The sequence below is a fragment of the Leucoraja erinacea genome, chromosome 36 (assembly GCF_028641065.1).
Source record: "Leucoraja erinacea ecotype New England chromosome 36, Leri_hhj_1, whole genome shotgun sequence".
Classification (NCBI taxonomy): Eukaryota; Metazoa; Chordata; class Chondrichthyes; order Rajiformes; family Rajidae; genus Leucoraja; species Leucoraja erinaceus.
Window position 1 is genome coordinate 12,839,982 of NC_073412.1, and position 19,978 is coordinate 12,859,959.

At 52.0% G+C, this 19,978-nt stretch overlaps 1 protein-coding gene across 1 annotated transcript; it reads left to right on the forward strand.

The window, feature by feature from the left end:
• Nucleotides 1-303: 303 nt before the first annotated feature.
• On the forward strand, nt 304-17,533 carry gtf2a2 (general transcription factor IIA, 2). The gene is made up of 4 exons (XM_055662736.1): nt 304-460; nt 4,604-4,708; nt 7,951-8,077; nt 17,258-17,533. Exons 1-4 carry the CDS (start codon nt 389-391, stop codon nt 17,281-17,283), a joined length of 330 nt encoding a protein of 109 aa, XP_055518711.1. The 5' UTR covers nt 304-388; the 3' UTR covers nt 17,284-17,533.
• The last annotated feature ends 2,445 nt before the right edge of the window (nt 17,534-19,978 follow it).

A 19,978-nucleotide genomic window follows, 5' to 3' on the forward strand; every position in this document is an offset into this window, starting at 1 on the left:
ACTCCCGCTGAGTTACTCCAGCTTTTTGTGTCTATCTTCGGTTTAAAGCAGCATGTGCCCTTCCTTGCCACACTCTATGATTTACCTGAGGGCGCTGGGCGTGGCGGACATCCACCTTCCCGCGCGCCGCCTCACACCGCCGGGCCAGCAACAAAGATGTCCGCCCTGTGATCTTTGGCCTAGAGCGCCTGCGCACGGCTACTGGTTGCCTGCATGTGTATGTGCGCCTGCGCAGTGGTGGTGTCTGGAGCGGGAACGGTGCGCGCCTGCGCACTGCTGCTGGTTGCTTGGCTGAGTCCGCGCCTGCGCAGTGCTGTTGCCTGTGTGTGTGTGTGTGTGTGTGTGTGTGTGTCTGTGCGCGCCTGCGCAGTGTTGCCGGGCAGCGGCCATGGCGTACCAGCTGTACCGCAACACCACGCTGGGCAACAGCCTGCAGGAGAGCCTGGACGAGCTCATACAGGTACCGCACCCGCGCCGGGACCAGGACCCGGACCCGGACCGGGAGGGCCCCGGCCTTCGCACCGGCTCCCGCAGGGACGCCAGCTGACGGCTGGCCCGGTCTGCGCGCCGCCATTCCCGTCCCCCATTCCCTCCCGCCCCCTCTCTGCCTCCCCCCCAACCCCCCTCTCTTCGCCCCCACCTGACACTGATTAGCCCCCCCACTCCCCCCCCCCTTCACGAACCCACCCCCCTACCTGGGGGGGGGTCCCTTCCACAATCTTTCCACCCCCCACACACCCCTCCCCCCCACACACACACCCCTCTCCCCCCCCCCACACGCCCCTCGCTCCCCAACATCCTCCCCCCACACACCCACCTCTCCCACACCACACCCTCCCCCCTCTCACCCTCACACACACCCTCTCCCCCCCCCACACACACACCCCCTCCCCCCCCACACACACCCATCTCCCCCACCCCACACACCCCTCTCCTCCCCCACACACACACCTCCTCCTCCCCCACACACACCCTCCTCTCCCCCCCCACACACACCCCACTCCTCCCCCCCACACACACACACACACCCTCCCCCCCCACACACACACCCCTCTCTCCCCCCACACACACTCACTCCCCACCCTCCTCTCCCCCCCCACACACACCTCTCCCCCCCCCACACACACACACACCCCTCACACCCCTCCCCCCACACACACACCTCTCCTCCCCCACCACACCCACTCTCCCCCCCCCCCACACACCCCCACTCCCCCCTTCCCACACACACCCCTCTCCCCCCCCCACACACACCCCTCTCCCCCCCCCACACACCCCCCCCTCTTCCTCCCCCCACACACACCCCTCACCCTCCCCCACACCACAACCCCTCTCCCACCCCCCACTCACACACCCCCCTCTCCCCCCACACACACACCCCTCTCCCCCCCCCCCACACACCCCCACCCCCCTTCACCCACACACTCCCCCTCCCCCCCACACACTTCCCCTCACCCACCCCCCCCCACACACCCCTCTCCCCCCCACACACCTCTCCCCTCTCTCTCCCCACCCCCCCACCCCTCCAACCACACCCCTCCCCTCACCTCCACCACCCCCCTCCCCTCCACACTCCCCCCACACCCCTCTACTCTCCCCCACACACACCCCACTTCACCATCCACACACACCCCTCCCCCCCATCACACCACACCCTCTCTCCCCCTCACCACTCACACACCCCACTCTCACACCACCACACCCCCCCCCCTCCCTCCCTCACCACACACACCCCCCCTCACCACCCACTCTCCCCCCCCACACTCTACCCCCACCCCCACCCCCCCACCCCCACACCCCACACCCCACCCCCCTCTCCCCCCCACACACACCCCTCCCCCACACCCTCACACACCCTCACTCCCTCACACCCACACTCACCCCTCCACCCACCCACCCCTCCCCCCACACCCACACCCTCCCTCCCCCACCACACTCCCCCCTCACACCCCCCCCACACATCTCCCCTCCCCCCACCCCACACTCTCCCCCCCCCCCCCACCCACACCCCTCTCCCCCCACACACACCCCTCACACTCTCCCCCCCCACACACACCCTCCCCCCCCACACACCTCCACCCCCCCCCACACCCCCCCCCACACACCCCACTCCCCCCCCACACACACTCCCACCCCCCACCCCACACCCCCTCTCCCCCCCCCACCCCACTCCACCCCTCACCCCCCACACCCCCACCCAACACACTCCTCCCTCCCCACACCCAAACTCACCCCCCTACACACACCCCCTCTCCCACCCCACACCACCCCCCTCCCCCACACACCACAAACACCCCTCCTCCCACCCACCCCCCACACCCCCCACTCCCCCAACTCCTCCCCCCCACCCCACACACCCCTCTCCCCCCCCACACACACCCCCACCCCCCCCCCCCCACACACACCCTCCCCCCCACCCCCACACACACATCATCCCCCCCCACACACACCCCCCACACCCCCCACACACACACGCCTCCCCCCACACTCCCCACCCACACACCCACCCCCCCCCACACACACCCCCCCTACCACCCCCACCCCCCACACTTCACCCCCCCCACATCCCCCCACACACCCCCCCACCCCCCACTCCACCCCACACTCTCCCACACACCCTCTCGCCCACACCCCTCACCCTCACTCCCACTCCACCCCCCCCACACTCCACCCAACCTCCACCCTCCTCCCTCCCCCCCCACACACACACCTCACTCACCCCCCTCCCCCTCCACACATACACCCTAACTCACTCACTCCTCCCACACCCCCTCCCACCCCACACACCACCCTCCCCCACACACCCCCCCCACCCACACACCCCTCTCCCACACACTCCCCCACACACCTCCACCCCCACACCCCCCCCAAACCTCCCCCTCCCCCCAACACTCCTCACACCCCTCCCCCCCCCACACCTCCACCCACTCCACCCCACCCCACACTCCCCTCCCCCCCCCACACACCCCATCCCCCCCCCCCCACCCACCCATACCCCCCCACTCTCCCCCACCCCCCTCACCCTCCCACTCTCCCCACCACCCTCCCCCACCACCACCCACACTCCCTCACCCACCCCCCACACTCCCCTCTCCACACCACCCCCACCAACACTCTCCTACACCTCCCCACCCCCACTCCCCCCAACACACCCTCACCACACACCCCCTCTCTCCCCACCCCACACCACACCCTCCCCTCCACCCACCCACACCCTCCACTCCTCCACACACACCCACACCCCCCCCCCCCACCGCTTCCCCACACTCCCCCCACACCCCCCCTCTCCCCCACACACACCTCTCCCACCCCCACCACACACCCTCCCCTCCCCTCACACACACACACTCTCCCCCCACCACCCCTTCCCCCCCACACACCACCCCCCCCTCTCCCCCCCACACACACACACTCTCCCCCCCACACACACCCCCCTCCTCACACCCACCCACACACCTCCCACCCCCCCACACCCCCTCTCCCCCCCCCACCCACCACTCTCCCCCACACACACCCCTCTCCCCCACCCACACTCTCCCCCCCCCCACACCACCACACCCTCTCCCCCCCCCCCACACACCCTCCCCCCCCCCACACCACCCCCCCCACCCTCTCCCACCCACACACTCTCCCTCCCACACCCACACCCCCTCCCCCTCCCACACACACCCCACCACACTCCCCCCCACACACACCCCCCCTCCCCCTCCCCACACCCCTCCCCACCCCACCCACACACACACCCACTCCCCCCCCACACACACCCCCTCTCTCACCACCCCCCCACACACCCCCCTCCCCCCCACACACACACCCTCTCTCCCCCCACACACACCCCTCTCCCCCCACACCACACCCCCCCTCCCCCACACACACACCCTCTCCCCCGACACCCCTCACCCACTCCCCCCCCACCAACCCGCCCTCCCCCCCCACACACACACCCCCTCCACCCCCCCCACACACCCACCCTCTCCCCCCCCCACACACTCACACCACACACCTCTCCCCCCCCACACACACCCCTCTCCCCCCCCACACACTCTCCCCTCTCCCCCCCCACACACCCCTCTCCCTCTCCCACACACACCCACTCCACCCCCCCCCACACACCCCCCTCCCCCCCCACACACCCTCCCCCCCCACCCCACCACACCCCCTCCCCCCCCACACACACCCTCTCCCCCCCCACACACCCCACCCCCACCCCACACCACACCCCTCTCCCCCCCCCACACACACCCTCCCCCCCCCCACACACACCCCTCTCCCCCCCCCACACACACCCTCCCCCCCCCCAACACACACCCATCTCCCCCCACCGCACACCACCCATCTCCCCCCCACCGCACACCCCTCTCCCACCCCCCCACCCACTTCCCTCTCTCTCCCCCCACCCCTCTCCTCCCCACACATACCCCTCTTCCACCCCCCACACACCGCTCTTCCCCCCCCCACACACCCCTCTCTCCCCACATACCCCTCTTCCTCTTGCTCTCCCAAATGCCCATTCTCTCCTCCCACGCCTTCACAAGGGGTTTGTTGTATTCTCCTCAATTCCACTCGTATTGGTTGATTTTTTTTTTTACTCCTCTCTCTTTAGTCTCAACAGATCACTCCTCAGTTGGCACTGCAAGTCCTGCTACAGTTTGACAAAGCGATCAATAATGCTTTGGCTCAGAGAGTACGCAATCGAGTCAACTTCAGGGTGAGATCATTTGTCGTTCTTTCAGTGCTTTGGCATCAAAATATTTCCTTGCTCTTGTCCTACCAACAAAAACATTAACTTCAGTCGGTAACACTGAGCTCCTGCTCTGTACCCCCACGCCATCTACTCTTATCATCCTAGACGCCATTCTTTTCTCATGAACATGGAACGGTAGGGCAACACAGCAGTAGAGCTGCTGTCTTACAGCACCAGAGACCCAGGTTTGATCCTGACTATGGGTGCTGTCTGTACAGAGTTTTAACGTTCTCCCCGTGGCCTGCGTGGGTTTTCTCTGGGTGCTTTGGTTTCCTCCCACATTCCAAAGACGTGCAGGTGCATAGGTTAATTAGCTTCTGGAAATTGCCTCGAGTGTGTAGGATCAAACTAGTGTACAGCTGATCAAAGGTTGGCGTGGACTTGGTGGGGCGAAGGTCACCCATTCCTTCTCTCCAGAGATGCTGCTTGTCGTGCTGAGTTACTCCAGCATTTTGTGTCTATCTTCCTAAACCAGAATGGCTGAAAACTATGGCCTGTGAAACACAATGCAGGGGACGGCACAATGGTGCAGCAGCAGAGTTGCTGCCTTACAGCGCCAGAGACCTGGGTTCGATCATGACTAAGGGTGTATGAAGTTTTCATGTTCTCCCCGTGACTGTGTGGGTTTTCCCTGGGTTCTCCCGTTTCTTGCTATTGAGGGATGCTTCTTGCTTCTTGCTTCTTGCTATTGAGGGAGTGGGTGCTTCTTGCTATTGAGGGAGTGCACCGTAGGTTTACAAGGTTAATTCCCAGGATGGCGGGCCTGTCATATGCTGAGAGAATGGAGCAGCTGGGCTTGTACACTCTGGAGTTTAGAAGGATGAGAGGAGATCTCATTGAAACATATAAGATTGTTAAGCTTTTGGACACGTTAGGGGCAGGGAACATGTTCCCGATGTTGGGGGAGTCCAGAACCAGGGGCCACAGTTTTAGAATAAGGAGTTAGCCATTTAGAACGGAGACGAGGAAACACTTTTTCTCACAGAGAGTGGTGAGTCTGTGGAATTCTCTGCCTCAGAGGGCGGTGGAGGCAGGTTCACTGGATGCTTTCAAGAAAGAGTTAGATAGGGCTCTTAAAAATAGTGGAGTCAGGGGATATGGGGAGAAGGCAGGAACAGGGTACTGATTGGGGATGATCAGCCATGATCACATTGAATGGTGGTGCTGGCTCGAAGGGCCAAATGGCCTACTCCTGCACCTATTGTCTATTGTCCTCCCACATTCCAAAGACATGCAGGTTAATTGGCTCTGATAAAATTGTACATTGTCCCTAGTGTGTCCTACGATAGTGCAAATGTGCGGGGATCGCGTGTCGGCATGGACTCGATGGGCCGAAGGGCCAGTTTCCGCGCTACATCTCTAAACTAAACTCTAAACAAAAACTCCCCCCAATTGTTATTTGCTCGTCTTGGATGAGCCCATTTTGAATCCAATTTTGTCACTTTCTTGATCGCACGTGCTTCTTTATGACTTGCCTGGCACATTGGAGCTTGTCAAGATATTTGCTAACATCCATATGGACGTCAAGCATGAAGGCAAATCCTTCCCGGAGCAAATCCCATGCTGTCTATCCCGAATTAAACTCTGCATTTAGAAACGAAAAAATGTGTACGTTTTCCTCGTACTTGACTCCAAACTGGACAAAGTTAAATAAAGCCTGCCAGTGATTTGGCTGGAGTAGGTTTCCCATGCAAAACGTCACCTATCCATGTTCTCCAGGGATGTTGCTTGACCCGCTGAGTTACTCCAGCACTTTGTATCTTTGATTGATTAGTTCATCTCTCTTTGGCCCTTTAGACTTAAGAGCTACAGCGCGGAAACAGGCCATTCAGCCCACCAAGTCAGCGCTGACCAGTGATCCCCGCACGCCTCGTGCACTAACCTACACATGCACTAGGGACAATTTTTTTAAACATACAGAAGCCAATTAACCTACATACCTGTACGCCTTTGGGGTGTGGGAGGAAACCGGAGCACCTGGAGAAAACCCACTTTGTCACAGGGAGAACGTACAAACTACATACAGACGGCACCCGTAGTCAGGATGGAAGCTAGTTCTCTGGTGCTGTAAGGCATTATCTCTATTGTACGCCCACACCTTGTTATCCTTCTTTAAGGAGGCCAAGTCAATGGACATTTTTACGTGGAGATTGACAGATTCTTGATTAGTTAGGGTGTCAGGGCTTATGAGGAGAAGGCAGGAGATTGGGATTGTGAGAGAAAGATGGATCAGCCATGAATGAATAGCGGAGTGGACTTGATGGGCTGAATGGTCTAATTCTGTTCCTAGAACATAAACATGAACATTGCAATGCCCTCCCTGTCCTCCTTTAAACCATATAAGTTATGACTAAAATAAACGTCGTCTCTTTTTTATTGTTGGCCTATTGCTGACGCTTGTGTTTGGTTGTAATGCTGAGCACAGCCCAGTTGTCTTTTGTCGATTTTCCAGCTTTGGTCCTCCTTTACAAACTCCCATTTTCTGCCTTCCATTTCCATTTCTTCAGTGCACCCACTGTATTTATGCTCAGTTTCCCCAACTTGCCAGGCTATTTCAGATGCAGTGGAAGTATGCAGAGTGTAGTAGGACATGGGAAGGCGAAGGGGGTGGAGTGTCATGGGGGGGGGGGAGGGGAAGGAGGGTGTCTCCATCGTTAGGAAGGTGTCCGATTGCAAGATGGGGGAGGGGGTCGTGAGGCTTGGATTCGGCTCACCTGGGGTAAGTGTTAAGGCTCTGCCTTTTCAGTTTAGTTTAGAGATACAGTGCAGAAACAGGCCCTTTGGCCCATCGAGTCCGTGCTGACCAGTGATCCCCGTAAGCTAGCACTATCCTACACACTAGGGACAATTTGAAATTGCATGGAAGATAACCTAACATTGGAGTGTGGGAGGAAACCGGAACACCCAGAAAAAACCCATGCGGTCACAGGGAGAACGTACAGACAGCACCCATTGTCAGGATCGAACCTGGGCCTCTGGCGCTGTAAGGCAGCAGCTCTATTGCTGCGCCACTGTGCTCGCCCCAGCCTATTTCAGGGAATCTTGAAATGGGTGAAACTCTAGCCTAAGCCTGGCGATGTCTACCTGCGATCTCTTGTAACTGTAAACGTTTTTGCTGTGTTATCTTTCAAATTAAAATGATTGATTTTGCCGATGGTTTATAATGTAAATTAATGAATTGTTTCATGGTTTTGCTTGTTTTAAAGGGTTCTCTGAATACGTACAGATTCTGTGATAATGTGTGGACATTTGTCCTCAACGATGTGGAGTTCCGAGAGGTGACTGAACTCGTGAAAGTCGACAAAGTGAAGATTGTAGCCTGCGATGGCAAAAGTGAGTTGGGGTTTGATGACAAAGTCTTGCGTGATCTCAATATCAACTGTCTTAGTAACTATCTTTTTATCTTGCATTAAATAAGACTTAATAGTACATAAACACACACAGCACTATAATAACTCAGTGGGTCAGGCAGCATCTCTTTAGGGCAAGGACAGGCAATGTTTTTGGTTGTGACCCTTCTTCAGACTGATTGGAGGTGTGGGCAGGACAAAGCCTGGCAAGTGATAGGTGGATATAGGTGCGGGAGGGGGTGGGGTTGATTGGAAGATGGGTGAACAAGACAGGAGGTGATAATCAGACAAAAGATGTATCGGATAAGGAGAGAAGGTGAGTGAAATGTAAAGCCGGAGGGAGGGATTTAGGTGGAAGAGGACAGGATAGTGGTGGAGGGATAGTGAGAGAAATGGGTGCAGTACTGGAAAGAGACGGGAGAACAAAAGGATTGGGGGAGAGGCTGTTACCAAAATTTGGCAAAATCAGTAGGTGGCGCAGCGGTGGAGTTTGCACCTTACACCACCAGAGACCCGGGTTCGAATCTGACCATGGGTGCAGTCTGTACGGAGTTTGTACATTCTCCCTGTGACCGCGTGGGTTTTCTCCGGGTGTTCAGGTTTCCTCCCACACTCCAAAGACGTACAGGTTTGTTGGTTATTTGTCTTCAGTAAAAATTGGAAATAGTCCCAAGTGTTTACTTGAATGAATCTGTGGATGAAGGATTTCAGTTGCAAGGTTAGACTGGCGAATGATTTGCAGACACAAGGAAGTGTGTGCCTGGTACACAAAAGTGCTGGAGAAACTCAGCGGGTGCGGCAGCATCTATGGAGCGAAGGAAATAGGAATCATTTCGGGCCAAAACCCTTCTTCAGACTTCAAACGAAGTGTGTGCCTGGTTCGCTGGTCGGTGCGGACTCAGAGGGCCAAAGGGCCTGTTGCCGCGTTGTATGTCTAAAATCAATGTTCAGACTGTTGTGTTGTTAGCAACCCTAGTGGAATGAGGTGATACAGATAGGCGACACTTTGGGTGACTCCAGCACTTTGTGTTTTTTATTTGTCAATCAGCATCTGCAGTTTCTTGTGCCCCTACTTCATACCAATATTTTTTTGTGGTTTTTAAACTCAGTTAGATGATTTCATTTAGTTTGCAGCTCCAGAAATTTAATTTTAATACGGAATATCTGCATTTGCCTGAAAGGATAACGGTTCTGTTTTAATTGCTAACTTTGGTAAAACCATGTCACTGGAGACTATTGAGAAGGGTCAGTGAATGCAGAGTTGTAGCTGGTCGAGAGTTGAACAAGTATTCATTGTTTTAACTGAGTTCAGGCCCTTGACGGAATTGCATGGTAACAAATCACCCAGATTATTGTCCATTATCCTTTCTCTATGATTTTCAATCCCTTTTCTTTATCCAATCTGCCTCTTTGTCCCTTTATATGTGATCTTTTAACTCTAGAAGTGATCAATGGGATACAGATACAGTGCAGGCAAATAGCCTAGTGTGGATTGGCATAAAAAATGGAATTCCCTCTGGATCATACTATTAAGGCAATGCACTAGGCTGCTGTAGCCCAGCCTCATCATATAGCTCTCAATTTGTTTCTCCTGTGCTCTGCTTTAAAATCCCTCTCCTAATCTTGTATAAAACATTTTTGGCTTCAAGTAATATTGTTCTATCTACCCAATCTGTTTTCTTTCAATGCTATTTTACTCTGATCCAGTCACGATTCCTAGATATTAGCTAGATATCCTGTTTTGGAGCCATCAGCAAATGTTGCCAGGACCCTCAAAATAGTGTTTTAGTTTAGTTTAGTGATACAGCGCGAAAAACAGTCAACACCGACCGATCCCCGCACAGTAACACTATCTTACACACACAAGGAACAATTTGCAATGATACCAAGCCAATTAACCTACAAACCTGTATGTTTTTGTAGTGTGGGAGGAAAAGAGAGATCACGGAGAAAACCCACGCAGGTCATGGGGAGAACGTGCAAACTCCGTACAAACAGCACCCGCAGTTGGGATCGAGCCTGGGTCTCTGGCGCTGTAAGGCAGCAACTCTACCGCTGCGACACCGTGCCATTCTTTGCTTCTGGTCTGCCTCACTCTGAAGGAGTCTCCTTGAGATAGTTGTTACTTTGCAGAATTAGGCCATTTGACATTTGAGTCGTTTCAAGCTCCGAGTTGAGCTATCTTGTTAAAGCCCTGCCCCACTGTACGAGTTCATTCCAAGAGCTCTCTCGAGTTAAAAAAAAATAATCAAACTCGTGGTAAGCACTGAGAATGAATGTGTGGGTATGTCGGAGCTCGGGGACGTCTCTTAGCACCATAGACAATGCCCACAATAATGTAACAATGAATTGGACAGAAGCCTAGCTTATGAAAGGACCTTCAGAAGCCTGATAACAGGGAGAGAAATTGTTCCTGAGTCTGGTGGTGCAGGCTTTCAAGCTTCTGTACTGTTGGATAGGAGCAGGAAGAAGAGGAGTTGACTGGGGTCTGACCAGTGTTTAAGAAGGGTGTCGACCCAAAACGTCACACATTCCTTCTCTCCTGAGATGCTGCCTGTCCCGTTGAGTTACTCCAGCTTTTTGTGTCTATCTTAAATGTTTGATTATGTTGGCTGCTTTTCCAAGGCAGTGTGAAGTGTAGATGGAGTCAATGGTGGGGAGTCAAGTCTTTATGGTGCACTGGGCTAAATCCACAAGTCTCTGCAACTTCTTCCGGTCTCGGGCAGAGATGTTTCCCAACCAAGCTATGATGCATGCTCCAAGCTCAATAGCCCGACGTACCAAAAGTTGTCTTCAGCACTAAATCTATGCCCTCTAGTTCTGAATCGTCTACTGCCATGTGTAAAACTCTGACTCTCTATGCCTCTCTGTTTTATAAACCTTATATTAATGTCTGGTGAAACAGCTGAAGTTCTCACAGCACATTGCCACGACCACCCTGAGGCCAGATATCCTCCTGGTATCAGAGGCGACCAAAAACATCGTCTTGTTGGAACTGACTGTGCCGTGGGAGGACCGTCTGGAGGAGGCCCACGAGAGGAAGATGGCCAAGTATGAAGAGCTGGTCATAGACTGCCGCAAGCAAGGCTGGAAGGCAAGGTGTATGCCCATCGAGGTTGGCTGCAGAAGTTTTGCAGGGCAATCGCTCTACAAAGCCTTGAGTGCACTGGGCATAAACGGAGTGGCGAGGAGAAGGGCCATCAGGAACACAACAGAGGCAGCGGAGAGGGCCTCGAGATGGCTCTGGATCAGGAGAGGAGGTCCATGGGGAGGAGCAAATGCCACCTGAATACAAGTCGTGGTCTGATCAACCCCGGCTGGGTCGCCTGGGTGAGGGTGTCTGATGTTGAAAGACCCGAAACACCCAATGACCCCAGGTTACATCACTGATGATGTGTTCAGGAGCATCTATCGATGTATTTGTATCAATCATGTCACCCCTCAGATATTCCAGTGAGAATATATCCAGGGTGTCCTTTCTTTCCTTATCACAGCAGACCTTGCATTCCATAACATCCTGGTGAACCTCGTCTTGGTTTAGTTTGTCACGTGGGTCACAGTGAACAGCTTTTGTTGCGTGCAAACCAGTCAGCGGAAAGACAATACATGATTACAATCGGGCCGTTCACAGTGTGCAGATACACGTTAAGGGAATCGCGTTTAGTGCAAGGTAAAGTCGGATAATTGGCTTTGGTTAAAATTGTAAATTGTCCCTAGAGTGTAGGATGCCTTTTAATCTATTTGGGTAGTTCACTTAAGCGGCTCAAAGTCCCTGGTGGTCTTTAAGTTTAGAATATTGTTTCTTGCTTTCAAATAGAATATTCTTTTGGGATGAGTTTCAATAGACTGTGTTCTGGTGAATTGGATAGCTGGAACTAACAATGGCCTGGTGGAATGGGGAGATTGGTGGTGTGTGGTTACAAGAGGAGGAAGGGTGGCAGATTTAAAGGGGGAGGATGAGGACATGTAGGGTGAGAATGTAGCTTAATAATAATGGTGCATCAGTAAAAAGTTCAAGAAAAATGATTTATAAATCTAAAGTTAAAGTCATTGTATCGAGAGGATTTGAGTATACGAGCAAGGAGGTCCTACTGCTGTTGTACAAGGCCTTGGTGAGGCTGCACCTGGAGTATTGTGTGCAGTTTTGGTCTCCTAGTTTGAGGAAAGATATTCTTGCTATTGAGGGAATACAACATAGGTTCACCAGGTTCATTCCCGGGATGGCGGGACTGACATATGAAAGAATAGATCGACTGGGCTTATATTCACTGGAATTCAGAAGGATGAGAGGGAATCTTGTAGAAACGCTAGACTATGAGGGACCCGTTGGGTCCCAGTCATACTGGAGTCCTGGTCTCCCAACGCAACCCATTCCCCAGTGCAATATTCCACCACTCACCTGCTCCCCCAACGCAACGGCAGGAGCATTCTGCAGCCAGGGGAGTGGGGTTGGCTTCAGGCAGGGCCTGTCGGGGGCTGGTGAGAGTGTGGGTGGGGAGGGGTTATAGGGTGGGGGGGGGGGGTTTTGAGGGTAGGGGGGGGGGGTTTGTGAGGGGAGGGGGGGATGGGGGATGTGGGTGGTGGAGGTAGTGGGGGGGGCGACTGCCAGCCTCATATCAGGGTCGCCAAAAGATTTTGAACATTTCAAAATCCAGCGTCGACAAAGAAAATGTTGCGACACTTGAAAAAACACCGTGTGCCAAACGTGATCACACCGCAAATTTTTCGGTGACCTGATACGTCCGTCAATGATGCCGGCAGTCGCCGAAAACATCGCCAAGTGGGACAGGCCCGTAAGAAGATATTGTAGGTTTAGAGGGAAAACACAAAATGCTGGAGTAACTCAGCGGGTGAGGCGGCATCTCTGGAGAGAAGGAATGGACGACGGGTCGGGTCTGAAAAAGGTCTCAGTCCGAAATGTCGCCCATTCCCTCTCTTCAGAGATGCTGCCTCACTGCAGTTTCTCCAGCATCTTGTGTCTACGTTCGATTTAAACCAGCATCTGCACTTCTTTCTTACACACAGGTTCGGAGGGATATGGGCCCAAAGTAGACAGGTAGAAGTAGTCTAGATGGGCCAGTGTGGGCAAGTTGGGCCAAAGGGCCTGTTTCCACACTGTATGACTCAATGACTCTAACTGCAGGTGCTGGTTTAACAAATAAAGCAATCTGCTGGAATAACTCGGTGGGTCAGGCAGCATCTCTGGGTCAGGTCCCTTTTTCAGTCTGATTGTAATGGAGGGGAGAAAGTTGGAAAAGAGGTGGGGATGAGACAAAGAGCAAGTGATAGGTGGATATAGGTGAGGGTGGGTTGATTGGCAGATGGGTGGACAAAGACTACAGATGAAAAGGAGACAGAAGGGTGTCGGGTGACGAAGGACATTCTTGCTATTGAGGGAGTGCAGCGTAGGTTTACAAGGTTAATTCCCGGGATGGTGGGACTGTCATATGCTGAGAGAATGGAGCAGCTGGGCTTGTACACTCTGGAGTTTAGAAGGATGAGAGGGCATCTCATAGAAACATATAAGATTGTTAAGGGCTTGGACACACTAGAGGCAGGAAGCATGTTCCCGATGCTGGGGGAGTCCACAACCAGGGGCCACAGTTTAAGAATAAGGAGTAAGCCACTTTTTCTCACAGAGAGTGGTGAGTCTGTGGAATTCTCTGCCTCAGAGGGCGGTGGAGGCAGGTTCTCTGGATGCTTTTAAGAGAGAGCTAGATAGGGCTCTTAAAGATAGCGGAGTTGGGATATGGGGAGAAGGCAGGAATGGGGATGATCAGCCATGATCACATTGAATGGCGGTGCTGGCTCGAAGGGCCGAATGGCCTACTCCTGCACCTATTGTCTATCGAGGAGAGGAACGGCGGCAAGGTGACGCAGAGGTAGAGTTGCTGCCTCACAGCACCAGAGACCCGGGTTCAATCCTGACTACGGGTGCCGTCTGTAGGAAGTTTGTACGTTCTCCCTGTGACCGCCTGTGTTTTCGCCAGGTGCTCCGGTTTCCTCCCATACTCCAAAGACGTACAGATTTGTAGGTTAATAGACTTTGGGGAATATTGTAAATCGTCCCTGGTGTGTGTAGGATTGTGCTAGTGTATGGGGTGATCGCTGGTCGGCACGAATTCAGTGGGCCGAAGGGCCTGTTTCTGCACTATGTCTCAAGTCTAAAGCCTGAACGTCAGACAAGGGGAGAAACTGATCAAAGGGCAACGGTGAGGTGAGATCTTGACCTGAAAGAACAGTTATGATCAGTGTGGGTGTCAAATGGGATGAAATAATACTGGATTAAACGGTTAATAGGCTCCCTAATTGTAATACAATCTGTGAGAATTAATCAAGGAATAAGAGATGCCTATGGCAAATGCAATCATGAGGGACTTTAATCTTCACAGAGACGAGGTAAATCCTGTTGGCAATAGTAATGTGGAAGATGTTTGGGGCATTGCTTTTTGGAGCAATCTTACTCGAGCAACTAGGGAACAGGCCATCTCTGACTGTTTCTTGTGTAATGAAGCTGGGATAATTATACTTGTGGTAAGCGACACTGGGGTGAAGGAAAATGAGCAACTGTTCTGTTTAGTTCAAGAGAAAGGCAGTTCAATAGGACTGGATGGTTATGTCGATATCAGGGATACATTGATGGGGAAACTATATAAAATAATTTGCTTCCACTGCTACCCCTGGCAGTGCAACCCAGACCAAACTGTTGCTGCATTATAAAGATTTTCCTTCAAGTCACCTTTCATTCTCACGCCACCACTGGATGCCATTTAAAGAAACTTCACACTTTCCAACGTGTGTGTACATTCCGCCGAGGGAGAAATCTCCACGAGAAAGGCGATCCATTTGTAGTTAATTAAGGTTAAAGACCTCGTAACATCAAAAAAGAAGCATACAACAGTATTAAGAAGAACAGCAAGTTTGTGCATTGGGAGTTTTTCTGGAATCAATTACCAAGAAACTGCTTCGAGGGAGAAGTGAGAATAAATTAGTCAGGATATATATATATATATATATAAAGAATCAAGGAGTTTCAACAACTATTTAAACAGAGAGAGAACAAAATGTAATGTGGATTCCAAAGAAAGAATTCCATGAGGAATGATGCTGGGAAATAAAGCACTGAAGTAAAAGTCCAAGTACCTGCCCAAATACCACTTAGTTGGGTCAGCCTCCGGCAGATCAATCCAGATGAACATTCTTTATCTGAAAGACATACTCTTCAGATCATCTTTAAATTTATCTCCTGATCTTAACTAGTCGTGAGTAGACAAAAATGCTGGAGAAACTCAGCGGGTGAGGCAGCATCTATGGAGCGAAGGAATAGGTGACGTTTTGGGAGAGGAGGGGGGACGGGGCGAGCGGCCAGGGAGCGAGCGGCGGGGAGCACCGTCACTCGAGCGTAAGCGAGCGGCATGGGGATCAGCACCGTCACAGATTTCGAACATTTTTCGTAAGCAAGACGGCAGGACGATTTCACTGCAGATAAATCTCTACCGGATCAACGGTTGTGTGTGTGTGTGTGTGACATCATCGCGCGCACACAAACACAGCCTGTTTTTTTCAAAGTTTTTTTTCAGATATTTGTAGCGAACGTTTTTTTCATTCACAACAAACTAAACACAACAGAAATCCACATACAAGCACACTTTTACTAGACCAAGTGGACCCGTTGGCTCCCATCCCCTCAACGTGCGGCCTGCGGTGTCACACACTCCACGACACACACACATTAACCACCTCCCTTGATATTATAATCTCTCCTTTTATCCCCCTCCCGCCCTATAATATGCAGGCGTGTCTAAGGGGATAGAGAGAGGGGTGTGTGTCTTCAAAATGTGATTGTTTTGTACCTGTTGTGACAATAGACAATAGCCAAAAATGTGCAGGAGTTCCTAGGCCATCAGATATCGGACATTGTTGGAAACTTCGAAAGAGCCCAGTTTGAAATTTACACCATCCATTCAGATTTTCTTGCCCAGAGTAAGTGATCATGGTTTAAGGTGAGGAGAAAAGATTGAACAGGATCTTGAGGTAACCCCACACATCAGTACCCCGTTCCTGCCGTTTAGAAACAGACTCCCAAAATCGCTGGAGAAAACTCAGCGGGTGCGGCAGCCTTCACGTTGCCTATTTCCGCTATCTTTAAGAGCCCTATCTAATTGTGGGGAAATGTGTCTTTAGTGGGACAGTGGGTAGAGCTTGGCTTCTTTGGGGTACGTTAGTGTTGTTCATGTCCCTTGTCCCACTTAGGAAACCTGAACGGAAACCTCTGGAGACTTTGCGCCCCACCCAAGGTTTCCGTGGATATAGCCCACCACGGACCTGTTTTTCCGGAGGTTGCAGGTGGGTTGCATCGGAGGTTGCATGGGTAGTGCTCCGAAGCAATAGGTGCAGGGTAGGATTTGGCCCTTCGAGCCAGCACCACCATTCAATGTGATCATGGCTGATCATCCCCAATCAGTACCCCACTGCCTTCTCCCCATATCCCTTCACTCCACTATCTTTAAGAGCCCTATCTAATGCCCCTGTCCCACTTAGGAAACCTGAACGGAAACCTCTGGAGACTTTGCACCCCACCCAAGGTTTCCGTGCGGTTCCCGGAGGTTGCAGGTAGTGGAAGCAGGTAGGGAGACTGACAAAAACCTCCGGGAACCGTACGGAAACCTTGGGTAGGGCGCAAAGTCTCCAAAGGTTTCCGTTCATGTTTCCTAAGTGGGACAGGGGCATTACTCTCCCTTGAAAGCATCTAGAGAACCTGCCTACACCCCCTCTGAGGCAGAGAATTCCACAGACTCACCACTCTCTGTGAGAAAAAAGTTTCCTCGTCTCTGTTCTAAATGGCTTACTCCTTATTCTTAAACTGTAGCCCCTGGTTCTGGACTCCCCCAACATCGGGAACATGTTCCCTGCCTCTAGCGTGCCCAAGCCCTTAACAATCCCTCAACAGTCTCCTCCCGCATTCCAAAGACGTGCGGGTTTGTAGGTTAATTGCTCTCTGTAAATTGCCCCTACAGGGAGTGGATGAGAAAGTGGGATAACATAAAACTGGTGTAGACGGGTGATCGATGGTCAACATGGACTCAGTGGGCCTGTTTCCAGGCTGTATCTTTCAATCAATCAATGAAACAAACATTAAAGTGAGTCTTTACTTTTGTTACAGATACTGGTTCGAATGCTACCGAGTGATCCACAGCTGAATGAGGACCTTTCACTGAAGCAGCATGTAGACCGGACGTATAGTGAATGAATCTGGTGCTTAGACAGCAGTTTGCTGATCTCTGCTGCATCCAACATGGAACAAATAATAGGGCTTCAATGTATCCCTGGGGTGTACAATATCCGTGAGAATATTACTTTTTATAGACAGCGTACCTTTTTTATGTTTGAAAGTTGAATCTGTAATAAAGTTTTACGTAATGGTTTTCTTTGCTCATCATGCGCGAGTCTTGGTCTTTATTCTGGAGTGAGGGGAATAGTTGTCCTTGGTTGATGTGTACGATCAAGATGCCCAGAGCTGGGTAGAATGGGAATCTCCCTCCCTGGAACACTTGGCTCTGGATTAAGATCGAATGCAAGAGATGTGAGACTAATAGCATAGTATCCGGTGTGACCTTCATCCAAAGATCACTACTGATGTGGTCTTGGTCTCATAGAAACATAGAAATAGGTGCAGGAGTAGGCCATTCGGCCCTTCGAGCCTGCACCGCCATTCAATATGATCATGGCTGATCATCCAACTCAGTATCCTGTACCTGCCTTCTCTCCATACCCCCTGATCCCTTTACCCACAAGGGCCACACGTAACTCCCTCTTAAATATAGCCAATGAACTGGCCTCAACTACCTTCTGTGGCAGAGAATTCCACAGATTCATCACTCTCGGTGTGAAAAAATAAATTCTCATCTCGGTCCTAAAAGACTTCCCCCTTATCCTTAAACTGTGACCCCTTGTTCTGGACTTCCCCAACATCGGGAACAATCTTCCTGCATCTAGCCTGTCCAACCCCATAAGAATTTTGTAAGTTTCTATAAGATCCCCCCTCAATCTTCTAAATTCTAGCGAGTACAAGCCGAGTCATCTCCACCTTTCTGTGTGTGTTCCCCATCACCGTCAATTATCCTGTAGTCACAGAGTCTATCGTAGCTACGGAAAAGAGTGTATACCAACTTCCTTTGAAGGCTTAGGAAGTTCGGCATGTCGCCACCAACTCTCTCCGACTTCTACAGATGCACCATCGAAAGCATTTTATCGGGATGCATCACAGCACGGTTTGCTCCATCAGAGACCACAAGGAACTGCAGAGAATTGTGGACGCAGCCCAGACCATCGCATAAAGCAACCTCCCTCCCATTTGTACCTCACGCTGCCTCGGCAAGGCCAGCAGCATAATCAAGGACGAGTCGCACCTCTGCCACTCCCTCTTTTCCCCTCTACCATCAGGCAAATGGTATAGAAGTGTGAAAACGCACACGTCCAGATTTAGGGACAGTTTCTTCCCAGCAACTGAACCATCCTACCAACAACTAGAGAACACTCCTGAGTTGGATGATCAGCCATGATCATATTAAACGGTGCAGGCTCGAAGGGCCGAATGGCCTACTCCTGCACCTAATTTCTATGTTTCTATGAGCCACTATCTACCTAATTGGAGACCCTCAGACTTCATTGCAGTAAGCATTATTTACATTATTCCCCTTAGAATGTATTTGTACGCTGGATGGCTTGATTGTAATCATGTATTATCTTTCCGCTGACTTGGTTAGTGTGCAGCAAGGATTTTTCACTACCTCGGTACACATGACAATCAACGAAGCTCAAATGTTCAAGGGTTCTGCCTCATAACACAGGAGTTTCCAAGATACCTGATCCTCAGAAGAAATTATAGTCAGAGTCATGCAGCACAAAAACAGGCCCTTTGGTTAAACTCATCCAAACCAACCAAGATACTCGATTGAAGGTCATCGTATTTGCTCACTTTTGGCCCATATCTCTCGAAACCTTTTGTACCAATGTAGCCATCCAAATGTCTTTTTGATATGTTCTCTGGTCCTCAATTCCCCTACTCTGGGCAAGAGAGTCTGTGCATCTACCCGATCTATTCTTCTCATGATTTTATACACCTCTCTCTATAAGGTCACTCCATGGAATAGAGACCCAGCCCACTCAACCTCTCCCTGTAGCTCACACCCTCTAGTCCTGGCAACATCCTCGTAAATCTTCTCTGAACCCATTCAAACTGGACAATATCCTATAACATGCTGCCCAGAACTGAACACAATATTCTAAATGCGGTCTCACCAACGTCTTATGCAACTGCAACATGACCTCCCAACTCCGGCGCTGCAAGCGCTGTAAAGGGCCTGTCCCACTTACGTGTCCTTGGCACGCAAATTACGCGACCCCATGGTCGCGTTGAGCCGAGACGGTCCCGCGAAGGTCGGGTGCGATTACATGCGTACGCACGGCTGTCTGCAGTGCGTTACGTCATTTGAAAATGTCAACAAAATAGAGAGAGTACAGAGGAGATTTACTAGAAGGTTGCCTGGGTTTCAGCAACTAAGTTACACAGAAAGGTTGAACAAGTTAGGGCTTTATTCTTTGGAGCGCAGAAGGTTAAGGGGGGACTTGATAGAGGTTTTTAAAATGATGAGAGGGATAGACAGAGTTGACGTGGAAAAGCTTTTCCCACTGAGAGTAGGGAAGATTCAAACAAGGGGACATGACTTGAGAATTAAGGGACTGAAGTTTAGGGGTAACATGAGGGGGAACTTCTTTACTCAGAGAGTGGTGGCTGTGTGGAATGAGCTTCCAGTGAAGGTGGTGGAGGCAGGTTTGTTTTAATAATTTAAAAATAAATTGGATAGTTATATGGACGGGAAGG

Excerpts from the sequence above, each read along its gene's own strand:
- gtf2a2 (XM_055662736.1), top strand. The coding sequence starts at position 389 with ATGGCGTACCAGCTGTACCGCAACACCACGCTGGGCAACAGCCTGCAG. Across the intron at positions 461-4,603 it reads GCCTGGACGAGCTCATACAG|TCTCAACAGATCACTCCTCA; the intron begins GTACCGCACCCG and ends CTCTCTCTTTAG. Across the intron at positions 8,078-17,257 it reads TGTAGCCTGCGATGGCAAAA|ATACTGGTTCGAATGCTACC; the intron begins GTGAGTTGGGGT and ends CTTTTGTTACAG.